This window comes from Typopeltis vanoorti, chromosome 6 (assembly GCF_054136105.1).
Source record: "Typopeltis vanoorti isolate ZY-2024b chromosome 6, IOZ_Tvanoo_1.0, whole genome shotgun sequence".
In the NCBI taxonomy this organism is placed as follows: Eukaryota; Metazoa; Arthropoda; class Arachnida; order Uropygi; family Thelyphonidae; genus Typopeltis; species Typopeltis vanoorti.
Window position 1 is genome coordinate 148,911,373 of NC_143554.1, and position 21,613 is coordinate 148,932,985.

Here is a 21,613-nt window from a genome sequence, read left to right on the forward strand (position 1 = left end):
CACAGTCCTGTGGTTTTATGTGCGTTTAGTTCGGCTCCTCCTGAGGCTGCTTGGTATTGTTGGTATGCTGTTTGTATGTTATGGAAATCCTCTTCTTTGGGGGCTATAATTGTAACATCATCAGAATATGCTGTCAGGGTTAAGGTTTGGTAGGAAAGTTTAGGACGGAATGCCCTAAGCAGCATGCTTAATCTACACAAAAAGGGTCTCAATGGCAATTGTATAAAGAGGACCGGAAAGTGGACGGCCCTGTTTAATATCTCTGCTGTATGGTACAGTTATGGCAAGTCTATTTTATTTTCATTCAAAAGTGTGCTTTGTCATACAACATCTTAAAAGAATGAATGATGCCTGAGCCAAAGCCGAATAGGTATTCAATGCGGTCGAAAGCTTTTTCTTGGTATAGTGTTACAAGAACTATTGTTTCACTGTTGTTGTTGTTGTTGTTGTTGGCTATGCTTATGAGATCCCTTATGAGGTGTAAGTTTTCTTGGATAGATCGTCCAGGAATGGAATAGCTCTGATTCCTATTTATTAGTTTGTTCAGAGCGGGTTTAAGTTTGTTGGCAATGGCTTTTGATGTTATATTACAGTCGGTGTTTATGATGGAGATGGGTCTCCAGTTTCCTAAGTTCGTCGAGTCTCCTTGCTTTGGAATAAGTTTAATAAACAGATGTTGTCATATAGAGTGGGAAGATATTGGTATTGGCGTCGACATATGCTCTGTAGAGGATAGGTACAAGTTTTTCCCAGAAGAACTGGTATATTCAGTGATGAGCCCGTCTATGCGAGGAGATTTATCTTTAGGTAAGGAGGTGCAGGCAGTGTCAAATCGTATAGCATAATGGGGTGATCTGTGTTAAGCCTAGTTGCTGGTGAGAATCTTTTCACATCGGAGAGAATTATATTCGTGGCATCCATAGATGTTGAGTTTGCTTGGTATAAATTTTTGTAGTACTCCAAGGTATATAAGAGGATTTCGTCATGATTTTCTATGATGTTTCCACTATCTGCTGTTATAGCAGATATAGTGGTGCACTCTCGTTGGCGTTTTTCCAGTGAAAAGAAATACTTTGTGGGTGCATTTGCGAAATTAATGTGTTTGCGTCGTGCTCTTATTAGTGCTCCTCTTGCAGTGTGAGCATATTGTATGGTTACTTCTATGGACTGGTATTCCTCAGATTCCGGATGATGTAACTGCTGTTGTTGTTACAGATTTTTAAGGTCTGAATGCTTTTTTAAATTCGTCTGGTAACTATATTTTGGGGTAAATACCCTAACTTTGGATTTAAAGAGTGACCACCACTTGGAAATTGATTGGGAAGTAGATATATCTCTGATTAGAGTTTAGATTATAGTATTTGAAGGTTCTGAGATAATCTCTATCCTCTAGTAGGCTGTTAATAAATACCCAGTATGCTCCTCCTTTGTGTCTGGTGTGTCCAGTCATGCAAATGCTCAGAAGGATGGAACCATGGTCTGATTCATGAGATGGATGGTATGCGACTCTCCTTACGTAGGGTATTTTGTGCATAGATGTGTAGTTTCTATCGAGCCGTGCATGGTATAGAAGACTGGTAGGACCACATTTGGCCCTCCAGGAGAACACTTTCTCATGTGGGTGGAAGAGTCTGAAGGTATCAGCCAGCTTGCAGTCATTTATTACATCCTGGAGAAGCTGAGCTAGTGAGTGTCGATGTTCTTGACATTGTTTGCTGTCCATTGCAGGATCCAGAGTGCAGTTGAATTCCCCTGCCAATATGAGGTGGTCATTGACCTTGGTGAGGTGGTTTCGGACGAACTCTAGTACCTGCACTGCAAGCTGATCGCTTCGTGGCATGTATATATTAATTATATGTATTTTCTTTCCTGTCTGAATTGTAATAAGTGCATATATTGCACACCCAGGAAAGGTATCGATTCTTCCTAATTTTAGCGCGCTGTTTTGGTGAATTCCAATGAGTCTCCTGATCCATAAAGTTGTATGGCAGGACAGTGGTGCACGGTATATGACCAGTCCCTCCAGTGTTGATATGAAGCTTTGCTCTTGCAATGGAAGTTAGATTCCTGCAGCATAACTATTTCCTGCAGGTGGGCAAGGATATGCTGCAGCACAAGATTGTTTGGCAGCAGTGTGTCACATCATCTAGCGTTTAGTGAGAGAAGGTTTACTGAGGTGTTCATTATTTTATGGTTTAGTTTTTTTGTTTTTTTTTAATGCCATAATACTCACTTCCTTTATGCATAGTTACGCTGCTGCTGAGATTCAAGCCCATTGATCAGGTAGTATATTCTTTTCCCGAGATTCATGGTTTTTCTTCCTCTTTTTTTCCTGCCAGAACGGTTCTTAATTCTTCCAGCTGGGTGATAAAGCCACTGATGTCGGCGATGTAGTCATATGCTGTCAGCAGTTTTTGTGAAGAGCCTCGAACTTTTTAAGAAAGCTCTGAAGCTGCTCATTTGTTAGTAGACCCTTCATTGTGAGGAAGACCTGCATTTCCAGTTTCCTCTTCACCATCTAAGGATTCAAGAAGTTCGATCTCTTCATCCCCAACTACAGGCTGTTTGGAGGGTTCTGGAATGTTTGAAGGCAAAGATTCCCTGTTGCAGCTGCGCTGGTTCGTCTTTGGCTGTTTTTCTGTCTTTTTTTTTGCTCCTCTTTGTTATTTTTATCTCAGAGTTTAGTTGTCCGTTTTTCTTTTCCTTTTCTCTAAAATTTCTTTTAATCGATGTTGGTGGAGGTGCTTCCGAAATTTGGGTTTTGTTAGTGCTAACACTCGATTTTTTCTCCTCGGTATTCGAATGAGAGTTGTTTTCATGAGACTTTTATTGTTTGTTAGGAATGCTCTGTTTTTGAGGTTGGCCGTTTGCTGCTTCTGGTTCTCTGATCCATTGTTAACCGGTTTTCTCTTTTTTGGGTATATACGGGCATAACTTCCTTACACGACATTCTTCGTGGCAGTAAAAGCACTGAGAAGCGACAGTAATATAAAAGGTGTAGGGCACTCCATCTATTTCTGTGTTGATTATTTTAGGTATGGAGCCGATTGTGTTGTCGCCAAAGTGCATTAAAACCTGTCTTCTAAAGCCCTTGATGTGATAGAATTCAGACCTAGTTGAAGCGGCTCGTAGCGTTCGGATTTTACCTGTCAATGCGCTGTATTTTGACAGTAATCCGAGTAGCATTTGATGGCTTATTTCTGGTGGGACATTTGAGAGTTACTTTTGTGGAATTAATGTCCCCCCCCCCACCCCCCCCCCCCCCCACCCCCCCCCCCCCCCACCCCCCCCCCCCCCCACCCCCCCCCCCCCCCACCCCCCCCCCCCCCCACCCCCCCCCCCCCCCACCCCCCCCCCCCCCCACCCCCCCCCCCCCCCACCCCCCCCCCCCCCCACCCCCCCCCCCCCCCACCCCCCCCCCCCCCCACCCCCCCCCCCCCCCACCCCCCCCCCCCCCCACCCCCCCCCCCCCCCACCCCCCCCCCCCCCCACCCCCCCCCCCCCCCACCCCCCCCCCCCCCCACCCCCCCCCCCCCCCACCCCCCCCCCCCCCCACCCCCCCCCCCCCCCACCCCCCCCCCCCCCCACCCCCCCCCCCCCCCACCCCCCCCCCCCCCCACCCCCCCCCCCCCCCACCCCCCCCCCCCCCCACCCCCCCCCCCCCCCACCCCCCCCCCCCCCCACCCCCCCCCCCCCCCACCCCCCCCCCCCCCCACCCCCCCCCCCCCCCACCCCCCCCAGAAATTGTATTGCCAGAACCAACTACAAGTGTCACCCGCAGTGGATAACCCACCACACTCACCGAATGTGACCGTAGGATGCTACGAAGTATATTATATAAAATCAAACTTTCGCGGCCTAAACGTTATATGAGGAGTTCCTGATATCGACTGGAACAAGGATCTGCACAAAAACATTTAGAAACTAGGCTCACAACATGGGTTTCCATGGTAGAACCGTAATAGTCAAGCCCCACATTACTGGAATGAACATGCAGCATCGCCTTCAGTGATGCAAAGAGCGTGTAAAGTGGCACGTAAAAGCCTGGAATGCTGTTTCATGAAGAGACAAATCATGTCTCTTCATGAGACATGATTTGTCTCATCAGCGGGCATTCGTCACGTCGAGGTAGCGAATGCCCGCTGATCGTCTCTAACTAGAGTGCGAAACCGCAACAATAAAACTCGGAGTTGGTGGCGTGATGGTACAGTCCTGTTTTTCGTGCTTTGGACTCGGACCTCTGTTTGTGGTGCCAATAAACATTGAACTCGGGGAGGTATCTGAATATTCTGAACATGCTTCCTACTTTGTGGTGTTTCTATGGAACTGACCATTGTCTCTTTCAGCAAGACAACGCACTGTGCCATAAGGCTGCTGCTGTAACTGCGTTGTTTGTGGACATGGACGTCTCCACACTTGACTGGTCTATACAGAGCCTTGATAGCAAACCATACTAAACATCCGTTAGATGAACTGGAGCGTTGGGTGAGATGAAAGCACGCCCACCCACAACAATTTAGGACATGGACCAATTTTGATCCATACTTCCTACAAGAAGAATGGTCCAAAATTCCCACTGATTGCAATTGTACGGTTGCAGAAAGTAAGCTCGTAGAATTGCTGAAGTCATCATAGCGAAAAGAAGTCCTACATCTTATTAAGGTAGCCATCATGTCTATTTGTTCCTCACACTATGTTTCCGTTGACTTCCTTCCAATCAGTGCATTAATTTTGGTGAATTAAAATGTCTCCTTTTCTCATTTAGTAATCATTGGACCTTGGGTTCTTCCAGTCCATGGTGTAGGAGTATTTTTACTAACACTTCCTGAAAGTGAGTAACTCTGTTTGATATGGAGGTGCCTCTGATCGAAAACGGATTTTCCTCTTCATAATCATACAAACCAACCAAACAGCACATTCAGAAGGCTATGTAGATACGATTACCAATACTATTGTAGCATTACATAAGTTCAGATAATACCAAGATGCTTGGCTGTTGTAGGAATTTGAGTATAGGGCTTTAGGAAAATCTTCAAATAAGATGAGAATAAAAATGATGGAAGAAAGTATAAATAATATACCAAAATAAAAGTAAATAACGATGTTAACACGTTCATTGCCAAGCTGAAAATTGGAATTTCGTGTGGTGGCCAAATGTTTTTTATTTTTTATTTAGTTAGCGACGTCCACGCGATAACGCGTGATCGGCCGTTCGGTGAGAACTCGCATCGTACGATATCGTTCATTGCCAAGCTGAAAATTGGAATTTCGTGTGGTGGCCAAATTTTTTCTGGGACTACCCGATTGGTCTTCGGGACTATAGATCAATCTGTTCATACGGTAATGGACCTCAGAATGGAGTGGCAATTTTTCCTTTCACAATTCAAGCAAAAATTGATTTTAGTTTGTTGGGACTGTTTATCAAATTGGCTAGGGTGATTAAACTTATTAATCATTGTATTAACACTTAAACTTATTCTAATGTTTTTAAATTTTTGATTGTCACTATCCATAACTAAATAATCAGTCTATGTTTATTTGACAGTAGAAAACGTAAGAATAATTCTGAATGGAAATTTAAGCAAGAAAAAAAAAAAAAACTCTGCAAAATTCTTCATCATTTCCGCTGTACGATTTTGTGTATTTTCTTATGGACTTGCTTTGAAAAATGAGTACAATATTTATGTGAGTAAAAGAAAATTAATGTTGCTCATCTGCGTGTTTCTTCACTAATTTGTGTTGACAACACTGTTTTGTAAATGAACTGTCAACCTTCAAAGCCAATAATATTAATATATTTGAATTATCAAGAAGCAGATTATTATTGAACAAAAGTACGCATTGTTTTAGAATATCGCTTGTTTACCAAAGTGATGCAATGTTAACTACCGTATGTATACTCGTGCAACCGATATTTAGAATTTGAATTAGTTTTATTGTAAAATCCCTATTTACTTACATTAATATCAGATTTCCTGAAGACCGCTTGGCAATAAGGACAAGTCACGTGCAGCTCAGGACATCTTTGGGATAAGTGCTTTGCAAGATTTTTACGATGAAGCCCAATCCGGCAATGTGAACAATGAATTTCTGACATCTCGCACGTATACTTGTGTGCCTACGAAAGAATGGAAGAAAGTAGAAGTGTATTATAATATATAGCATATAATGCATAAGAGTCATACTCGTTTCATAGTTATATTTTTATCACTTATATTATATCTCTAAGAAAATAATAAAACGATAATAAAATGTCATCTCTGTTATCGCCAGTATCAATTTCCTTCTGTTGAGGATAACGCCAAAAGCCAGAATCTTTTTTTTTTTTTTTTTTCATTTACAGCAAATGAGTTTATTTCTATAAACTACCTTACCTTAGAATCTACTTTTGGAATTCTTTTTCTGCAGAATGGACATGTCACAGTAGTACTGGAAGAACACTGCATCTTTGTACGACTATCCGATGTTTTACGAGACATCTTTGTACTGAAATGATGGCAAATTACCTCATCTAGGACACACTGATTATTGGATCCTATGAAAATTATTGAATATATATGAATTAAAGAAATATCTAGAGTTTTTCTTCACTTTATCTAGGAATTATATCAGAGGTTATATCGATCAGCAAGGATTTTAACTAGAATGTTCAAAATATGTTCTGCGTATTTCAGGGCGTAAAAATTAAAGTACTTTCTCTTGAAGGATCCTTCGCGTGACTTTGAATAAACCTATTATTGTATTCATAAATAACAGCTTTCCATTTTCTCTTATTTCTCTGCATCATTAATATTACGTCATAGATCCCAGGAATCAAATCCAGGCGAGAATGAAGCAGATGAATCTTCGCCGATATCCTAAACTTAAGATACTTTTGTGTAAGTTGATCATATATTTCTTTATAATTTTTTGGTTTTACTATTTCCCAAACGCCTCCCGTAATATCTCTGAACGTATCCAACTTCTATTTTAATTATTCATTCTTATTGCCTAATATTTCTGCTGCGTATTTTTGATTATTCTAAGACTTGCAACACTTATGACTACTCTTGAAATTGATCCCCCCCCCCTCGAAAATGAAATGCACTCCTTGCTCCCATGATGACGCTAGCACATGAACTACACAGACGGCGAAAGCCGTCCGCTTTTGTTTCACAGTCTCCAACTTTTAAATATGATAATTATTAGAATTAAAAGTAAATAAATAAAAAAGAAAAACAATCCGAGATTCAAAGGTCTAGGAAAGCTAGACCTTTGAATCTCGTAAGTAAGGGCTATTAAAAGATCACAATAGTCTAGTTAATAAGATTTTCAAGGAGGAAAAATAATGTTAAAAAATCACTTACCATTACTTCTCCTGTTAAAAAGACTGCAGCTAAACGTCAGAGCTTTATGAAGTTCTTTTTTTATTATTATTGTATTTTTATCACACTGGAAACCGAAACCAAAGTCAATGTTTGATGTCTCCATCTAGTACTGTCCGATTACAGGTCGTAATCATATCTCTGATGATTTCAGAGATTAAACTATTCACCGAACTGCGCAATAAAGAATTGGTGCATTGACAGAGTGAGTGATTTTGTCAGACTTCAGCAGTTCTGTATTTCACTGTTGACGAAAACCGATATTAAAATCTCAATATATTTCATTCTCAAAAGGTTTTGATATAAAAGTTTTTTTTTTTAATTAACTTAGTTTATTTACTCAATTTTCAAATCTACAGCTACCTGTTAAAGATTAATGCCACTGTATAGTAGCAATTCAGAAAGCATGGGGCACTAGGTCCTTCCATTTATGACTTAAGTTCCTTTCTCGTTGTAATGAGAGGATTCTCTATACGGACTTTTTCAATTGACGACGAGTTATCTGATCTCATAAGGTGGTAGCCGTATTTTTATTTATTTCCCCCCCCCACACACACACCCACACACACACACACACAAAATGCGTGTTTTTGTTTTCTTTTTTTAATCTAGTACACAGGCAAATCAGTTCGGAATACACACACACACACAGCTTATAGACAAATACAACATTAGTATATTGTTAAATCGTGATAGATTGTGAATTTAGGAATTCCAATCTCATCACGGTTTAACAAACATAACCCAATGAAAGGAAAAATAAATACATGTATTTGTCTCTAAGTGTTATAATACAACTTTATAAATATGTTAAATGTTTCAAACTTAAGAAAAAAGAGTAGTTATCAAGTATTTCAAGAAACGAAAACTCACCATGTTTGTGTAAATAACAGTGGATGTGTAAATATTTAATATTTGTTAGAGCCACAAGTATTAAGAGTTGTTGAATGACTTGCACAAAATTCTGAAGGGGATGTAAATCCAAAGGTCACGAAGCAGTAATGAGAGGGGAGCGGTTTTCCCCGGGGCGATCGCGTACCGACGGCGCACAAGAAGGGTAACGGAGAAGGTGGTCGCTGTGACGTTGACCCACGTGACAAAAAAGTTCCAAGCGCTAGGTAGACATCGTGGAGTGCGAAAATCGCCGGGATAGAGGGTGAAATAAAAGGTTCAAGAACCTTCCCCCCCCCTACCCCCGAACAAGGCTTTTTTAGTTCCGTATTTCTTGAGGTTGGTCTCTCGGTGTCGTGAACTGGAGAAGGATGGCAGCACCTCCACTCCGGAGGTTTTGGTCGACTCATCGGCGGAAATTCGAGGTCCGTAGTCCCATGGAGCGAAAATAGGCCCAGCCTTCCCCAGAAGGAAGGGTTACGCTCGTCATGCAGAGATCGTGAAAGTTCACCGATAGCACGAAGAGTCACGTGCGTGCTTAAAGCCAGCAGAAGAAATCTATGGAAAATTCGATCAAGGAGAGACAATTTCCTGCAGATCAATCAGTGTGATGAACTTACAAGATAGATAAGTAGAATTTACGATTAAACGTGAGAAAGATCGTATCGAAGCTAAATTCCGATTTTAGCATGTCATGCAATTTGTTACCTTTCAGTGAGAATAGCGCAACTTACTAAAATTAGGGCTCAATTCAGGTTTTGAAATTAATCCATTTCGAATATCGGACTCTTTCCTTTCAAACGGCTGGTTCTTTAACATGGTAGCCTATGGGAGACCGCAGCGGACGCATTAATGCGTGAGCGGGTACCTCGTCTTCGTTCGCTACCGGAAATGACGTCACCGGAAGGGGGGTGAAGCGGAAGTTAAATCAGATTGACGTCATGGTGACGCTCATATCTCTCTCTCTCCGTCGGCGGCTAGCATAGCGGCCGTGGTTTTCCTATGTGGCTGTGGTTACGATCGGTCGCTTGCGTGCATATGCGGCCGAGCACACGCGGCATGTTTGCTTTTTACGGTATATGTCACCATACGCGGCCAGGGTGAAAAGAGCTTGCCGCAGTTGTGATTTTCGTTTCCGAAAAATAAATAAAAGCACATTGCATCCCAACTAATAAGATATTTGAAGTAGTCGTGTCGATTGTGTTAGTGAGAGGGGGGAGGAAGGGGAGGGAATCGGCTAACGCCTTTTATTCCCGCATATAGGGAAGAATTAATATTAATATCTGAGAAAAACGTTTGCTACATGCTAATGTGTTATTGTAAATCTTCTAATTACTGATGTGAAGGAGAGTGGGCGGGGTGGAGGTTGTTATGTCATCCATACATCCTTAACGAGGGCCGCATTTACCATTAGGCGCATGAAGCGCAAGCTGGGGCCACATTTTATTTTAAACCTTACTCCTCACAAAGAACAATAAAAAACAAGGTAGTTATAGTTGCAAAATAAAATAACATAAAAACTATAGACCGCTGAAAAATATGTGGGGCCTCCTGCTTCCATTTGAAATACATTGTTCTTTCCTTAGAATATAAATAAAACGAACAGGAACTCCTGTATTAAATAAAATTCATGTATGTAAGCATACCATTTCTTTGCTGGACGTATATACACATCCAGCAAAGCTGGATAATATTCTGTCGACCTGTTGAAAGAACATGGATGAGAAGTGCAGTTTGACCGTCATGTCCATTAGAACTATATTAGACTTTATACCTGAGTTATATTCATTTTTGCTGCTTGTTTTTATCGCATAATTATAGTTTTTAATGCCAGTGCAAAATAAGAAATCCTTTCATACTTTTTTCAGTTCATATTGTTGTATCACTATGGAAGATCAATGTCACTATCAATTTTTTTGGCTAATTATTTTAATCGTCAATACATTTTAAAATTCTCCCAGAACTTGATTGAAGATAATTATTTTTGTCAAACGATTATTTTATAAATTCATGAAAATCCTAATCTAAAAATGAATACAGAATGAGTTACTAAATATATGAAAAGAGTTGTTCTCAAACAGCAGCAGTATATCTGAAGCTGTAAGCATGCATCTGTCTTGAAAATCACCAAAATATTAGCTTGAATTTCCTAATTGAAGAAATCCAAAGTAACACAGGTTCACTCTTCTAAATCAGGAGGTCAAAACCATTACAAATCCACTATAGTTAGTCATTTCCATGATTTCCGATGTTCAGTTGACACTAATAGCCAGAAAGTAATGATGTCCCCTTTTCTGAAATCACACAAAGAAAGTACATTATAAATTACTTCATTCTAATAATCTCCACTCAATGAAAGTACCGCATCTTTTCTTATCACTATCATTATTATTATGATTATCTGACATATCAGTACAAACAAGAAATAACCGCATATTTATAAAAGATATTTCAGCTAGTTTAGATCGGTGGCAAATTTTGAAATAGCTATGTACTTTTAGTACAATAAAATGCACGAGTATGCTCCCTAACCTAAGCACTTTTGGTTCGTAACAATTGTGTTTTGAACGATGAACGATACTGAAAATAATTTTTTTTAACATCAGCAGATTAATAGGCGGTTCCTTCCCCCACAAAAAAAAGAGAAAAGCTGGGTTCTTATGCCAAGGTCCGGTTTTACCATTAGGCGAACTTCTGGGAGCCAGATTTTGCTACATATTTCGGGGAAAAATTACAACCTTCGAAAAAAATTGGTAAAAACCTTGATTACTAATTAAAAAAACAAAAAAATTAAATAAGTCCAGCCGTCCTGCTGCTTGCTGATGATCCTACATAATTTCGCAAATTTTCCCCCGAGTTTCTCAAAATTAAAACTTAAAAAAAAAAAATCGCTCTACGATGCCTCAGGAACGACTCACTGGTCTAATAATAATAATATCTATAGTGCATGAAATTGCATCTACAATCAATATAGATGAATTAATTCGAAACTGCTTGAGGCCGTTTAGTGCGACTTCTGAACGAATACAACCATTCTTTCTCAATAGCATTCAGAGTAATCTAAGCTTTTATACTTTACCTCCAGCTGAGAACATTATTGTCTAGTATTTCGGAGACCAAAGTGTTTCCTGGGAAGAGAAGATTATTGTCTAGTGTTGGTGATGATGAAAATATAAAAATTTACTTCCAATCGCAGTAACATTGTCAGTATTGGAATTTTTTTAAGAAATAAACTGACACTCCACTACTGAATTTGTTTATTATTATATATTTTATTTTTTTAACTGGGAATAATGTCAACACACACCCACAAAGAAATATTGAATATTGAATTCGCCAAATACAACAAATTTCTTAGTTTAATAAACGTTAAAATGAAAAAAATAGATATTAATGACTGTCTAGTGAAAACTTTTAGTAGAAAATTAGAGTAGTTCATTATAATTCATGGGAGAGAGAGAGAGGGGAGGGGAGTGCTAATTGGAAATGTTCATAATTAGCATAAATTCTGAATCAGTCTGTGCAGAATATCTCTCATATATTTTCTCCATATCTACGGAGTTACATATATATCATCGTTCTATATATATACATATAAGTTCGTTATTTATATATATATTCAGGGCCGCATTTACCATTAGGCGCATGATGCGCAAGCTGGGGGCCTCACTCTCTATGGGGGCACGTAGAAAAACCTTACTCCTCACAGAGAACAATAAAAAAAAAAAGCATAGGACGTATATACACGTCCAGCAAACCTGGGTAGTTATTATTTTTAGTTATTAGTGATTTTTTTTTAATTTTAATATTTAAGTTTAATATCTAAGTTTTGTAGCGGAACAAAATGGGATGTAATATCACTTTATTTTAATTATCATTTTATATTATAAAGTGTATATAATATATATATATATATATATATATATAACGATGACCAAAAGCGCCATCTTACCACAGGTATTGTATTTACTGACCATCTTCATCCACGTGGTGGTTGCCTGCTGCAGGGAGTTAGTTTCTGTTCGTGATATGTGCGTATTCGTTTTGTGAAAAAATCTAACTTTGTCCTCTCTTACTTAGTATGTGCTGCTTGTATTGGTTATGTTCGGATCTGTATGTATGTATTTAGGAATTGTCCATTGTATGGAAACCGACGATACCATACAACCCACGACATCCAGCAATCGCACCGACGTTGTCCGCGTATGGCGGATACCATGTTCGGCTGCATTTTCCCGCCAGTGACGGACCCCTAACAGTAGCCATGGAGTCATGATAGCGTTTGTGTGGTGATAACAAACACGAAACGAATACCCAACTCATTTTTACTTCATTTCTTGTATGCTTTATTTATATTCCCCTCAGTGCTGCTTGTGCTTGTTAAGTGTTATCGACTACTATTCAACCGACAACATTGCATCGTGTATGGGATATATTTAGTTCCGCCGCATATGCCCTTCCAGCGCCCGTAATATTACGAAAGATACGTCAGCTTCTCTAACAGGTTACATCTGTGGTGACATCCAGCAAAAGTGCTTGTTATTTGTGTTATAGCTGTTTTCTTTATACCCTACGTAACTTCAGTTCTTCTGGTAAAGGAATGTTCGTTTCAAAATCGGCGGGCGCAATTATTCTACTAGCTTTCTTCCTCTACCCATCGGTGCGTCACTGTGACGTCTGCCTGATGTAACATCCGCTTTGTCCCCCTTCCGGTTACGTCACTTCCGTTCGCGAACGAGGACGAGGCGCCTGGTAGCGCATCACAACGTGCACAGCGGTCGCCCATAGACTTCCATGTTAAAAAATGGACAGTTGGAAAGGAAAGAGTCCCTGTTAAAAATTGGATTAATTCAAAAAATATGGATTATCCGTTCCGGCGCTTGGTTGCGCTGTGACATTCCACAGGTAGGGGATTGTCATATATAAGGTGCCATGCATTTTGGAATTTTGAAAAATGATACATTTATTGTCAATAGTAACCATAACATCAAAAGCTATTGCCAACAAACTTAAACCCGCTTTGAACGAAATAATAAATATGCATCAGAGCTATTCCATCCCTGGACGATCTATTCACGAAAACGTACACCTCATAAGGGATCTCATAAGCATAGCCAATAACAGTGAAACAATGGGTCTTGTAACGCCATACCAAGAAAAAGCTTTCGACCGGCTGCTTGAAAGCCTTCGGCTTTGGCTCAGGCATCATTCATTCTTTTAAGATGTTGTATGACAAAGCACACTTTTGCATGAAAATAAACAATAGACTTACCATAACTGTACCATACAGCAGAGATATTAAACAGGGCCGTCCACTTTCCGGTCCTCTTTATACAATTGCCATTGAGACCCTTTTTGTGTAGATTAAACATGCTGCTTAAGGCATCCTGTCATAAACTTTCCTACCAAACCTTAACCCTGACAGCATATGATGATGATGTTACAATTATAGCCCGCAAAGAAGAGGATTTCCATAACATACAAACAGCATACCGACAATACCAAGCAGCCTCAGGAGCTGAACAGAAAGCACAAAAAACCACAGGACTGTGGTGTGGTGTGGCAAATGGAAAAACTGAACCGATTCCCCAATGTCTGGTCACTGGTCCACCTGGGGATTTACCTAAGAAACGTGCCTCTTATGTGTATAAGAACCGGGAAACACTAAATAAAAGTTTCAAACAAGTACTGGGAAAGTGGGCAGCAATTAGAGCCTCTGCCTCCACAAGAGGGAGAACAATAATTGTTAACCAAATTCACCACTGTACTTTGGCATGCACACTAAGGATTCTCATGCCACCAGTGCAATTCATCAAACAAATAAAGTCGACCATCTATCGATTCATATGGAACAAAACAAACTGACTTTCCTACTTCAAGCTGTGTACTTCTCTCAAAGATGGAGGACAAAATTTGACCTCCATTGATAACAGGATACCAACGTTCCGCACTGGATTTCTCCTTAATTCCCTACAACAGGATATAGCACACAAATGCACCACTGAATATATTTTCACTTCTGCCACTAGAGCTCTCTCTCTCTCTCTCTCTCTCTCTCTCTCTCTGTGTGTGTGTGTGTGTGTCTCTCCACAGTCTTAAGAATGACAACAGCGTACGTGCAAATGAATTAACAAACTTCTACAAAGATGCCCTTCGAAGATGGAAGAAGCTAAACTCCAGCACACAGTGAAGACAGCATCCCGTCCTGAAATCCTCATGGAACCCATCTTCTACAACACGATGGTAAGAAACCGGATCACACAGAAAGAGATTTTCTTTCCTCCATGGAGCTGGCGAGGGTGACGATCTTGGGTGACATTCTTTCTCTGAGCCTCACCTTGCGCTTTCGAAAATCGCTCGAAATCCTGGAACACGGGAGTTAGGCTAAGCTGATACACACTGTGAAGGCGGCTTTTCAAGCCGCTATGCCTGAAAGCATAACGGAAGAAGGACGTAGCCTTCCTAACCCGGTGCTTATATTTCTGATAAAAACTAATAATCCATGGCATAAACTTACACCCAGCAACACAAACAAAATGTACAGCACTTTAACACAACAGTCGAACCAAAGAGATTTATTGCAAAATCTTGCATCATCCCACCAAACACTATTTCAATGGGACCTCCCATATCGCACAAGAGCCAGCAAACCCGATGCAGATATTCTGTGAAGAATGTGGCACAATGTATTACCCACTCCAAATATATTACGAAAATTTAACTCAGTTGTCTCAGTTAACTGCCTGTTATGGTACTGATCAGGAACAGTCCGGCATATCTACTTGGAATGCCCACTTAACATCCAATTAATCAGTTTGTCTCGGGAAACGACAAGTCTCACCTGTGGTAATCTTCATACAGAAGAGAGGTATTTCAGTCTCGTCCATGCAGAGTCAAATAATCATTCATTCTGAAATTACCTTTTCATCACTGCGAAAATGATAATATACAGATTCTACCTCAGACATATAACACTAGACAGCACAGCAACTTCACAGAGAAAGGCAGCTGACCAGATCCTTGTAGCCTTCAAACAAAAGGTGAAAAGTGGGATCCTACACGAGCATCACCACCATAGGCAAAACAACACCTTAGATCTTTTCCACCAAGCCTGGAATCCACGGAATCAATTCCTGGCTGAGCAGGGCGACTGCATCATAGTCCATTTTCCAGCATAGAAATGACATCATTCTCCCCCAAATAAAGAGGATAGAAAGAGTTTTGTGCTTAACAGTGCGAATATTAATCAGCTATCACTCTCATGTAAATAGATAACATTGTCCTATAGAAACTGTTATGTTCTTCTAAATGCATGTCAGATTTTATGTTCTTCTAAATGCATGTAAGATTTTATGTTCTTCTAAATGCATGTCAGATTTTATGTTCTTCTAAATGCATGTAAGATTTTATGTTCTTCTAAATGCATGTCAGATTTTATGTTCTTATACAGTATCATGTCAAAATAACTGTTAATGGCTTAAATTTAAAAAAAAAAATGTAATCCACCTTGTAACTGATATTTCGATGTAACATACCTCAACAAGAGTATGAGCATGTAACCTCTCTGCCTGACTGCAGAGAACCAAAAACCGGTTAATCATGTACATAGATTGTTATGTTTACAATAAAATAAAAATAAATAAAATCTGTGTTTTGGGAGACGATAGAATAGTTCCGTTTGATACGATTTTAGCATAGGATTCGGAATTGACTGACCTGTTTTCCAAGTCCATAGCTCCAGTGAACTTTGCTCTCCTTTCCGGGTCCGAAGTCGTAGGGATCTTTGTTTTGCTGAGTCCGTGGTAGTACAGGAATGTGCGGAGTCATCGCAGGTAATCCTTCGCCCATCGATAGCCGCAGGTGAGGAGTGCAGATGACGAAGAAGGAATTATGGCGTCGAAATTGAAGATACTGTATATAGGAACTCATACAGCAGGAGAGGAAAACTGTCATAAATCACTCATCATTACACTTACGCGTAAACGACTATTATGAGTGGATATCGATCCACCCATACCAGTTATCTATGAAGTGGTCTCCGACGACCTACGACTTTACTCTAAACATGGCAGACCACATGATAGATAATTGCATTTTATAAAAATAAGTTCGTTTTCTGTAACAATTTAATGGTAAGAAATATATAATTTTTGCATCGACAAGTAAGTAGTAAAATAATTATATACAAAGTACCCAGGATATCACTGTAAAAAAATTGAGGAACTATTTTATGCAGCGTAAACCTATAGTACGAATGGTAAGAAAAAACGGAAATGTAGCTTATTCTGATACTTCCAAGATAACCTGAAAAAAAGTATAAATATCACAGATAATGGTCTGTTGCTGAGCGGATATGATTTTATCTATGGAAGTATCACATTCCTATCGCTTTATGCTGATTAGACCAGATTGCCTTTCCCTCCATCCCACCTCCCTATAAACAATAACATTTTGAATTTACAGTGTTCTTTATGAAAAGAGTTTGTCTAATCTAAGGGAATCTCCATGGGATTTATGTGAACAATGCCGAAACATATCTATGTTACCTTCACTTTTTCAACAAAAATTACCAATAACATCATTGCATATTATTGCTGGTGCAAAAATATTATTCATAATTTATGTACTGTTTTATACTCAGTTGTTTAATAATGGAAGTTTGCCAATTGCAAATACAATAATCCGCCCCCCTTTAGTGGATAAAGAGGTTAAATGGGGACAACTCTATTTGCAATTGACTGAAACCGCGGAGAGTACCAAACTGTCTCTATACATACATATATCTAAGATAAAGATAATACAGTTATTTTTGACCACAAGATCTATAGGAGAGAATGAATGACTACTATCTGTTTTTTTTTTTATCAAATTTATTTTAAACTAAGTTATACCACCTAGTTTCACCAACCTGTAGCTGCTAGCTTCATGACGGTAAGAGGTAAGAAGTAAGAGCAATTAAGTATGTATAAAGAAGTAAGAGCAATTAAACGCTAAAACTGTTTACACTAAAACCATAAAATGAACCGATATAATTGCATTTTTATAAAAGCAGAAGAACGCGTACATCACACGCATAGCGCGTGTATGATCTGCTAGTTGCTATGTAGGAACGTTCTGTAGTTGGCAGCAAAATTAAATTCTGGCATGTAGAAAGATCTAATGAGGGTCTTCCAGCTCTCGGACAGAATCAATCCTTGGTTTCTATTTAGCTTTTGTTCTGAACGGAGAACTGTTGCGGCTTCTTTTCTGATTCGGGAGCAGAAGTCCTCTAAGCAGAGCATTGAGCTTTTATCGCATTCTATAATATGGTTAGTCCTAGCAAAATGAAAGACTAACCCCGATTTGTCTTCTCTATTATTATTGACGTCTCCTATGTACTCCTTCTTCCTGATTTCAAAACTTCTTGAAGTCTGGCTAATATAGTTCAAGCCGCACGAGCAGGGGATGTTGTAAACTCCGGCATATTTAGAAAATGGATGACTGTCTTTCGGGGATCGTAAAATTGGCGAATGGTCTGTGCAGGTTTAAAAGCCACTCGTATTCCACGCGGCTTGAGGAGTCTGGTAATCTTATTGGAAATTGACCCCACAAACGGAATCACGATGGTAGAATTATAATGTATATCTTCAGGTTGTCTTTGTTGGGAGTCACAGAAAATAATCTTGTGGATCAATTTTCTAGGATAACCATTCTTTGTAAGGTTATTTGATATTAGGGATAGTTCATCTTGGAAGTCTTTATCATCTGTCGTAAGGAGAGAGGCTCTATTTTTTAGCATGTGTACAATGCTAAGTTTCTGAGAAATATGGTGTGAAGAAGTGAAGTGCAAGTATCTACCTGTATTGGCAGGTTTGCCATTGGTAGGTACTTTAGATCAAAATCTATGGTCACTTTTAGATAGAATGATAAATAATAGCTATGACAAGACTTTTTCAATCAGTAAACAAAGCCAAATCAAAAATTCAATGTTCTTTACGAAAAACATTTTCAGTCAACACCTGCTTTACCGGACAACACGGTGATGTGTAATTTATCCGATCGCGTTCTATCAAAACCGGAAGTGGGTATGCTTAAAAAGGCTTCAATTTTTCTATTACCCCCGATCCAATTCCATCTAATGCAGTGTAGAAAAGGCCGTTTCGTCGCTACCGGAGCCCATAGCAAATGATCTCAGACTAAAAAAGCAGTTTCATTCTTTTTTCTTCGAGAGCTTCCGACATAAACATCACTCCTTTAGGGAAAAGAGCTATGTTTAGGTTAAAGAAAGATAAAGAAATCATCATATTAGAAGCCGATAAAGTTAACCGTACGGTTATCTTAAACACTAGTGTTTACAAAGAAAAGATTGCCAACTTACTATCTGATACATCTTCTTACCGTGTTCTAGATTCGGCCCCACTTTAAAGTATCATAATGATACCAACGATTTATTACGTTGGATAGCTGGGCAACATAATTAAATATGGATAGCTGGCCAACAGAATTAAAACGAAGAATGAAGTCTATGCATCCACTGACGCCGAGACTATATGGCTATCCAAAAGTTCACAAAAATGGTATACCGTTACGCCACATATTAATTGATGGTGAATTAATACCATCAATTAATGCAATTGATGGTATTAATTCACCTATCGATTTATTATCTAAATACCTTGCATGTCTCCTCAAAGCACACATCCGTAATTCAGATATTTATATAAGAAATTCACAACATTTCGTGGAGAAATTAAAAAACATCTCCATCTTCAGTACAGATCCTCTAGCAAGCCTGGATGTTATATCTTTATTCACCAACATTCCAGTAGAAGTGATCGACATTTTAGGAAGCTTATTCCATTAAGACATCACTTCTTTGTCCCATCATTGTTTAACATCTAATTTTTTCCTTGTAATAAAACTATTTATCAGCAATTAACAGGCCTTGCAATGAGAAGCCGTTTTTCTCCACCTTGTGCGGATCTCTTTATGGAGAAATTTGAAAGTAAAATTTTATCTCAACTAGGCCTTAAACCCACAGTTTGGTGGAGATACGTAGATGATATTTTTATTGATTGGAGAAATATGGAAAAGGATCTGTTTGATTTTCTAAACAAGATCAACTCTTTGCATCAAAAAATTAAATTCACTATAGAAATCGAGAAAGATAAGAAATTACCATTTCTATACATTTTAATCGAGAAACGAATAGATTTGTCGCAAACTTACCAATACAGATAGATACTCGCACTTCACTTCTTCAAACCATATTTCTCAGAAACTTATCATTGTACACATGCTAAAACATAGAGCCTCTCTCCTTACGACAGATGATAAAGACCTCAAAGATTCACTATCCCTGATATCAAATAACCTTATAAACAATGGTTATCCTAGAAAATTGATCCTTTTCTGTGACCCCCCACACACAAAGACAGCCTGAAGATATACATTTTAATTCCACTATCGTGATTCCATATACGGGGACAGTTTCCAATAAGATTGCTACACTCCTCAAGCTACACGGAATACGAGTGGCTTTTAAACCTGTATAGACCATTCGCCAATTTTTACGATCTCCGAAAGACAGTCATCCATTTTCTAAATATGCCGGAGTTTACAACATCCCCTGCTCATGCGGCTTGAACTATATTGGCCAGACTTCAAGAAGTTTTGAAATCAGGAAGAAGGAACACATTGGAGACGTCAGTAATAATAGAGAAAGCAAATCGGGGTTAGCCTTTCATTTTGCTAGGGCTAACCATATTATAGAATGCGATAAAAGCTCAATGCCCTGCTTAGAGGAGGACTTCCGCTCCCGAATCAGAAAAGAAGCCACAACAGTTCTCCGTTCAGAACAAAAGCTAAATAGAAACCAATGAGTGATTCTGCCTGAGACCCTGGAAGATCCTCATTAGATCTTTCGACATGCCAGAATTTAATTTTGCTGCCAACTATAGAACGTTCCTACATAGCAACTAGTAGATCATACACGCGCTATGCGTGTGATGTACGCGTTCTTCTGCTTTTATAAAAATACAGTTATATTGGGTTCATTTTATGGTTTCAGTGTTAACAGTTTTAGCATTTAAGTGTTCTTACTTTTTTTATATATCTCTTATCCTGATGAAGCCAGTAGCCACAGTTGATGAAACTAGTTGGTATATCTTAGTTTAAAATAAATTTGACCAAAAAAAAAAAAAAAAAAAAAAAAAATATTACTCATTCATTCTCTCCGATAAAGTTGAATTTATAAATTAGACAGAATATGAGATTTACAACAATAACTACAATAATAAATAAAAAATAGAACAATTGTAACAACATACTGTAATAAAAGTTATCTGAATGTGAATGGAATCTTATCAACCTCACCATACTTTTTTTTGGTTATTATTTATTTATTATTTTATGAAGTTGAGAACTTTCACCTTTTTCACTTAAAAGTAAGCACTTTACGACTTCTGTTTTGCATATTCGAATATGCCAGCTTCGCTACTCTTGCGCTTTGAAGACATTATTAAGTAAAATAAAGCTTACTTGAACACGCACTTCGATACTGCTACAGTCGGTCTGATAGCCGAGAACTGCTCAGAATTGCACGCAATTTAAAACTTATGAATTGTGCATTACTAAAAGAAAGAGCCATACGGCCTCATTTCGGTGATATACAATTACATCGGCAAAGCGGATATTAGAGCCAACATTATTTCAAACCAGAATGTATGTAGAAGCTATGAAAGTTTCGTAGTTACAATGCAATCGAGAATACAATCCTTGGCATCCCGAGTTGACTTAATAATTGACTTAAGTAGCTGAGGTAACTCGGGGATGCCGAGAATTGTATTCTCGTAAGCTCTCAGGTCATCTTGCGAAACTTTCATAGTTTTTACAAACATTCGACTTTGAAATAATGTGATCTAATATGCACTTTGTCTATGTCATTAGCAATTGTTTCAGTTCTGGAATTTTGCATTTAATATTTTCGGAACTGGGATGACCACGGATAACTGAAACCGCGGATAGCGAACCCTTGGTAAAAGGTAAATGTAATAATTAATTACGTTGTTTGATATTGAACTGATAAAATTTTCTTGCTTCTTCCGTGATTGTGTAACTTTTATTGCGACTATTCCTCTAAACGGGGTTAAATGTGCAGTCTTTCTTTTGTGGATTCTGAGAAATAAATAAATTAAATGAATCATGGAGTACAGAACGCAGCAAAGCACATTTGTGTGTTGGTTTAAAGTGGCTTCTGTTACAGAATGTTTGTACCGATTGGGTATCCAGTGAACTATTAATTAATTAGTGTATTATGATACAACGGCCATGAGTCATGAGTCCCATCCGATCAGTACGGCAAGATATTATAAAACTCC

General features: G+C 38.9%; 1 protein-coding gene across 1 annotated transcript in view; it reads right to left on the reverse strand.

Moving 5' to 3' along the window:
• Window positions 1-16,082, reverse strand: part of LOC150106077 (uncharacterized) — a 103,958-nt gene extending 87,876 nt beyond the window's left edge. The window contains exons 1-4 of the mRNA XM_090394625.1: window positions 15,972-16,082; window positions 7,347-7,608; window positions 6,375-6,535; window positions 5,960-6,118 (exon numbers count right to left, since the gene is read on the reverse strand). Of these exons, the coding sequence (XP_090250751.1) occupies window positions 5,960-6,118; window positions 6,375-6,535; window positions 7,347-7,470 (444 nt within the window). The 5' untranslated portion in view covers window positions 7,471-7,608; window positions 15,972-16,082. The remainder of the gene's footprint in view (window positions 1-5,959; window positions 6,119-6,374; window positions 6,536-7,346; window positions 7,609-15,971) is intronic.
• Between the last annotated feature and the right edge of the window lie 5,531 nt (window positions 16,083-21,613).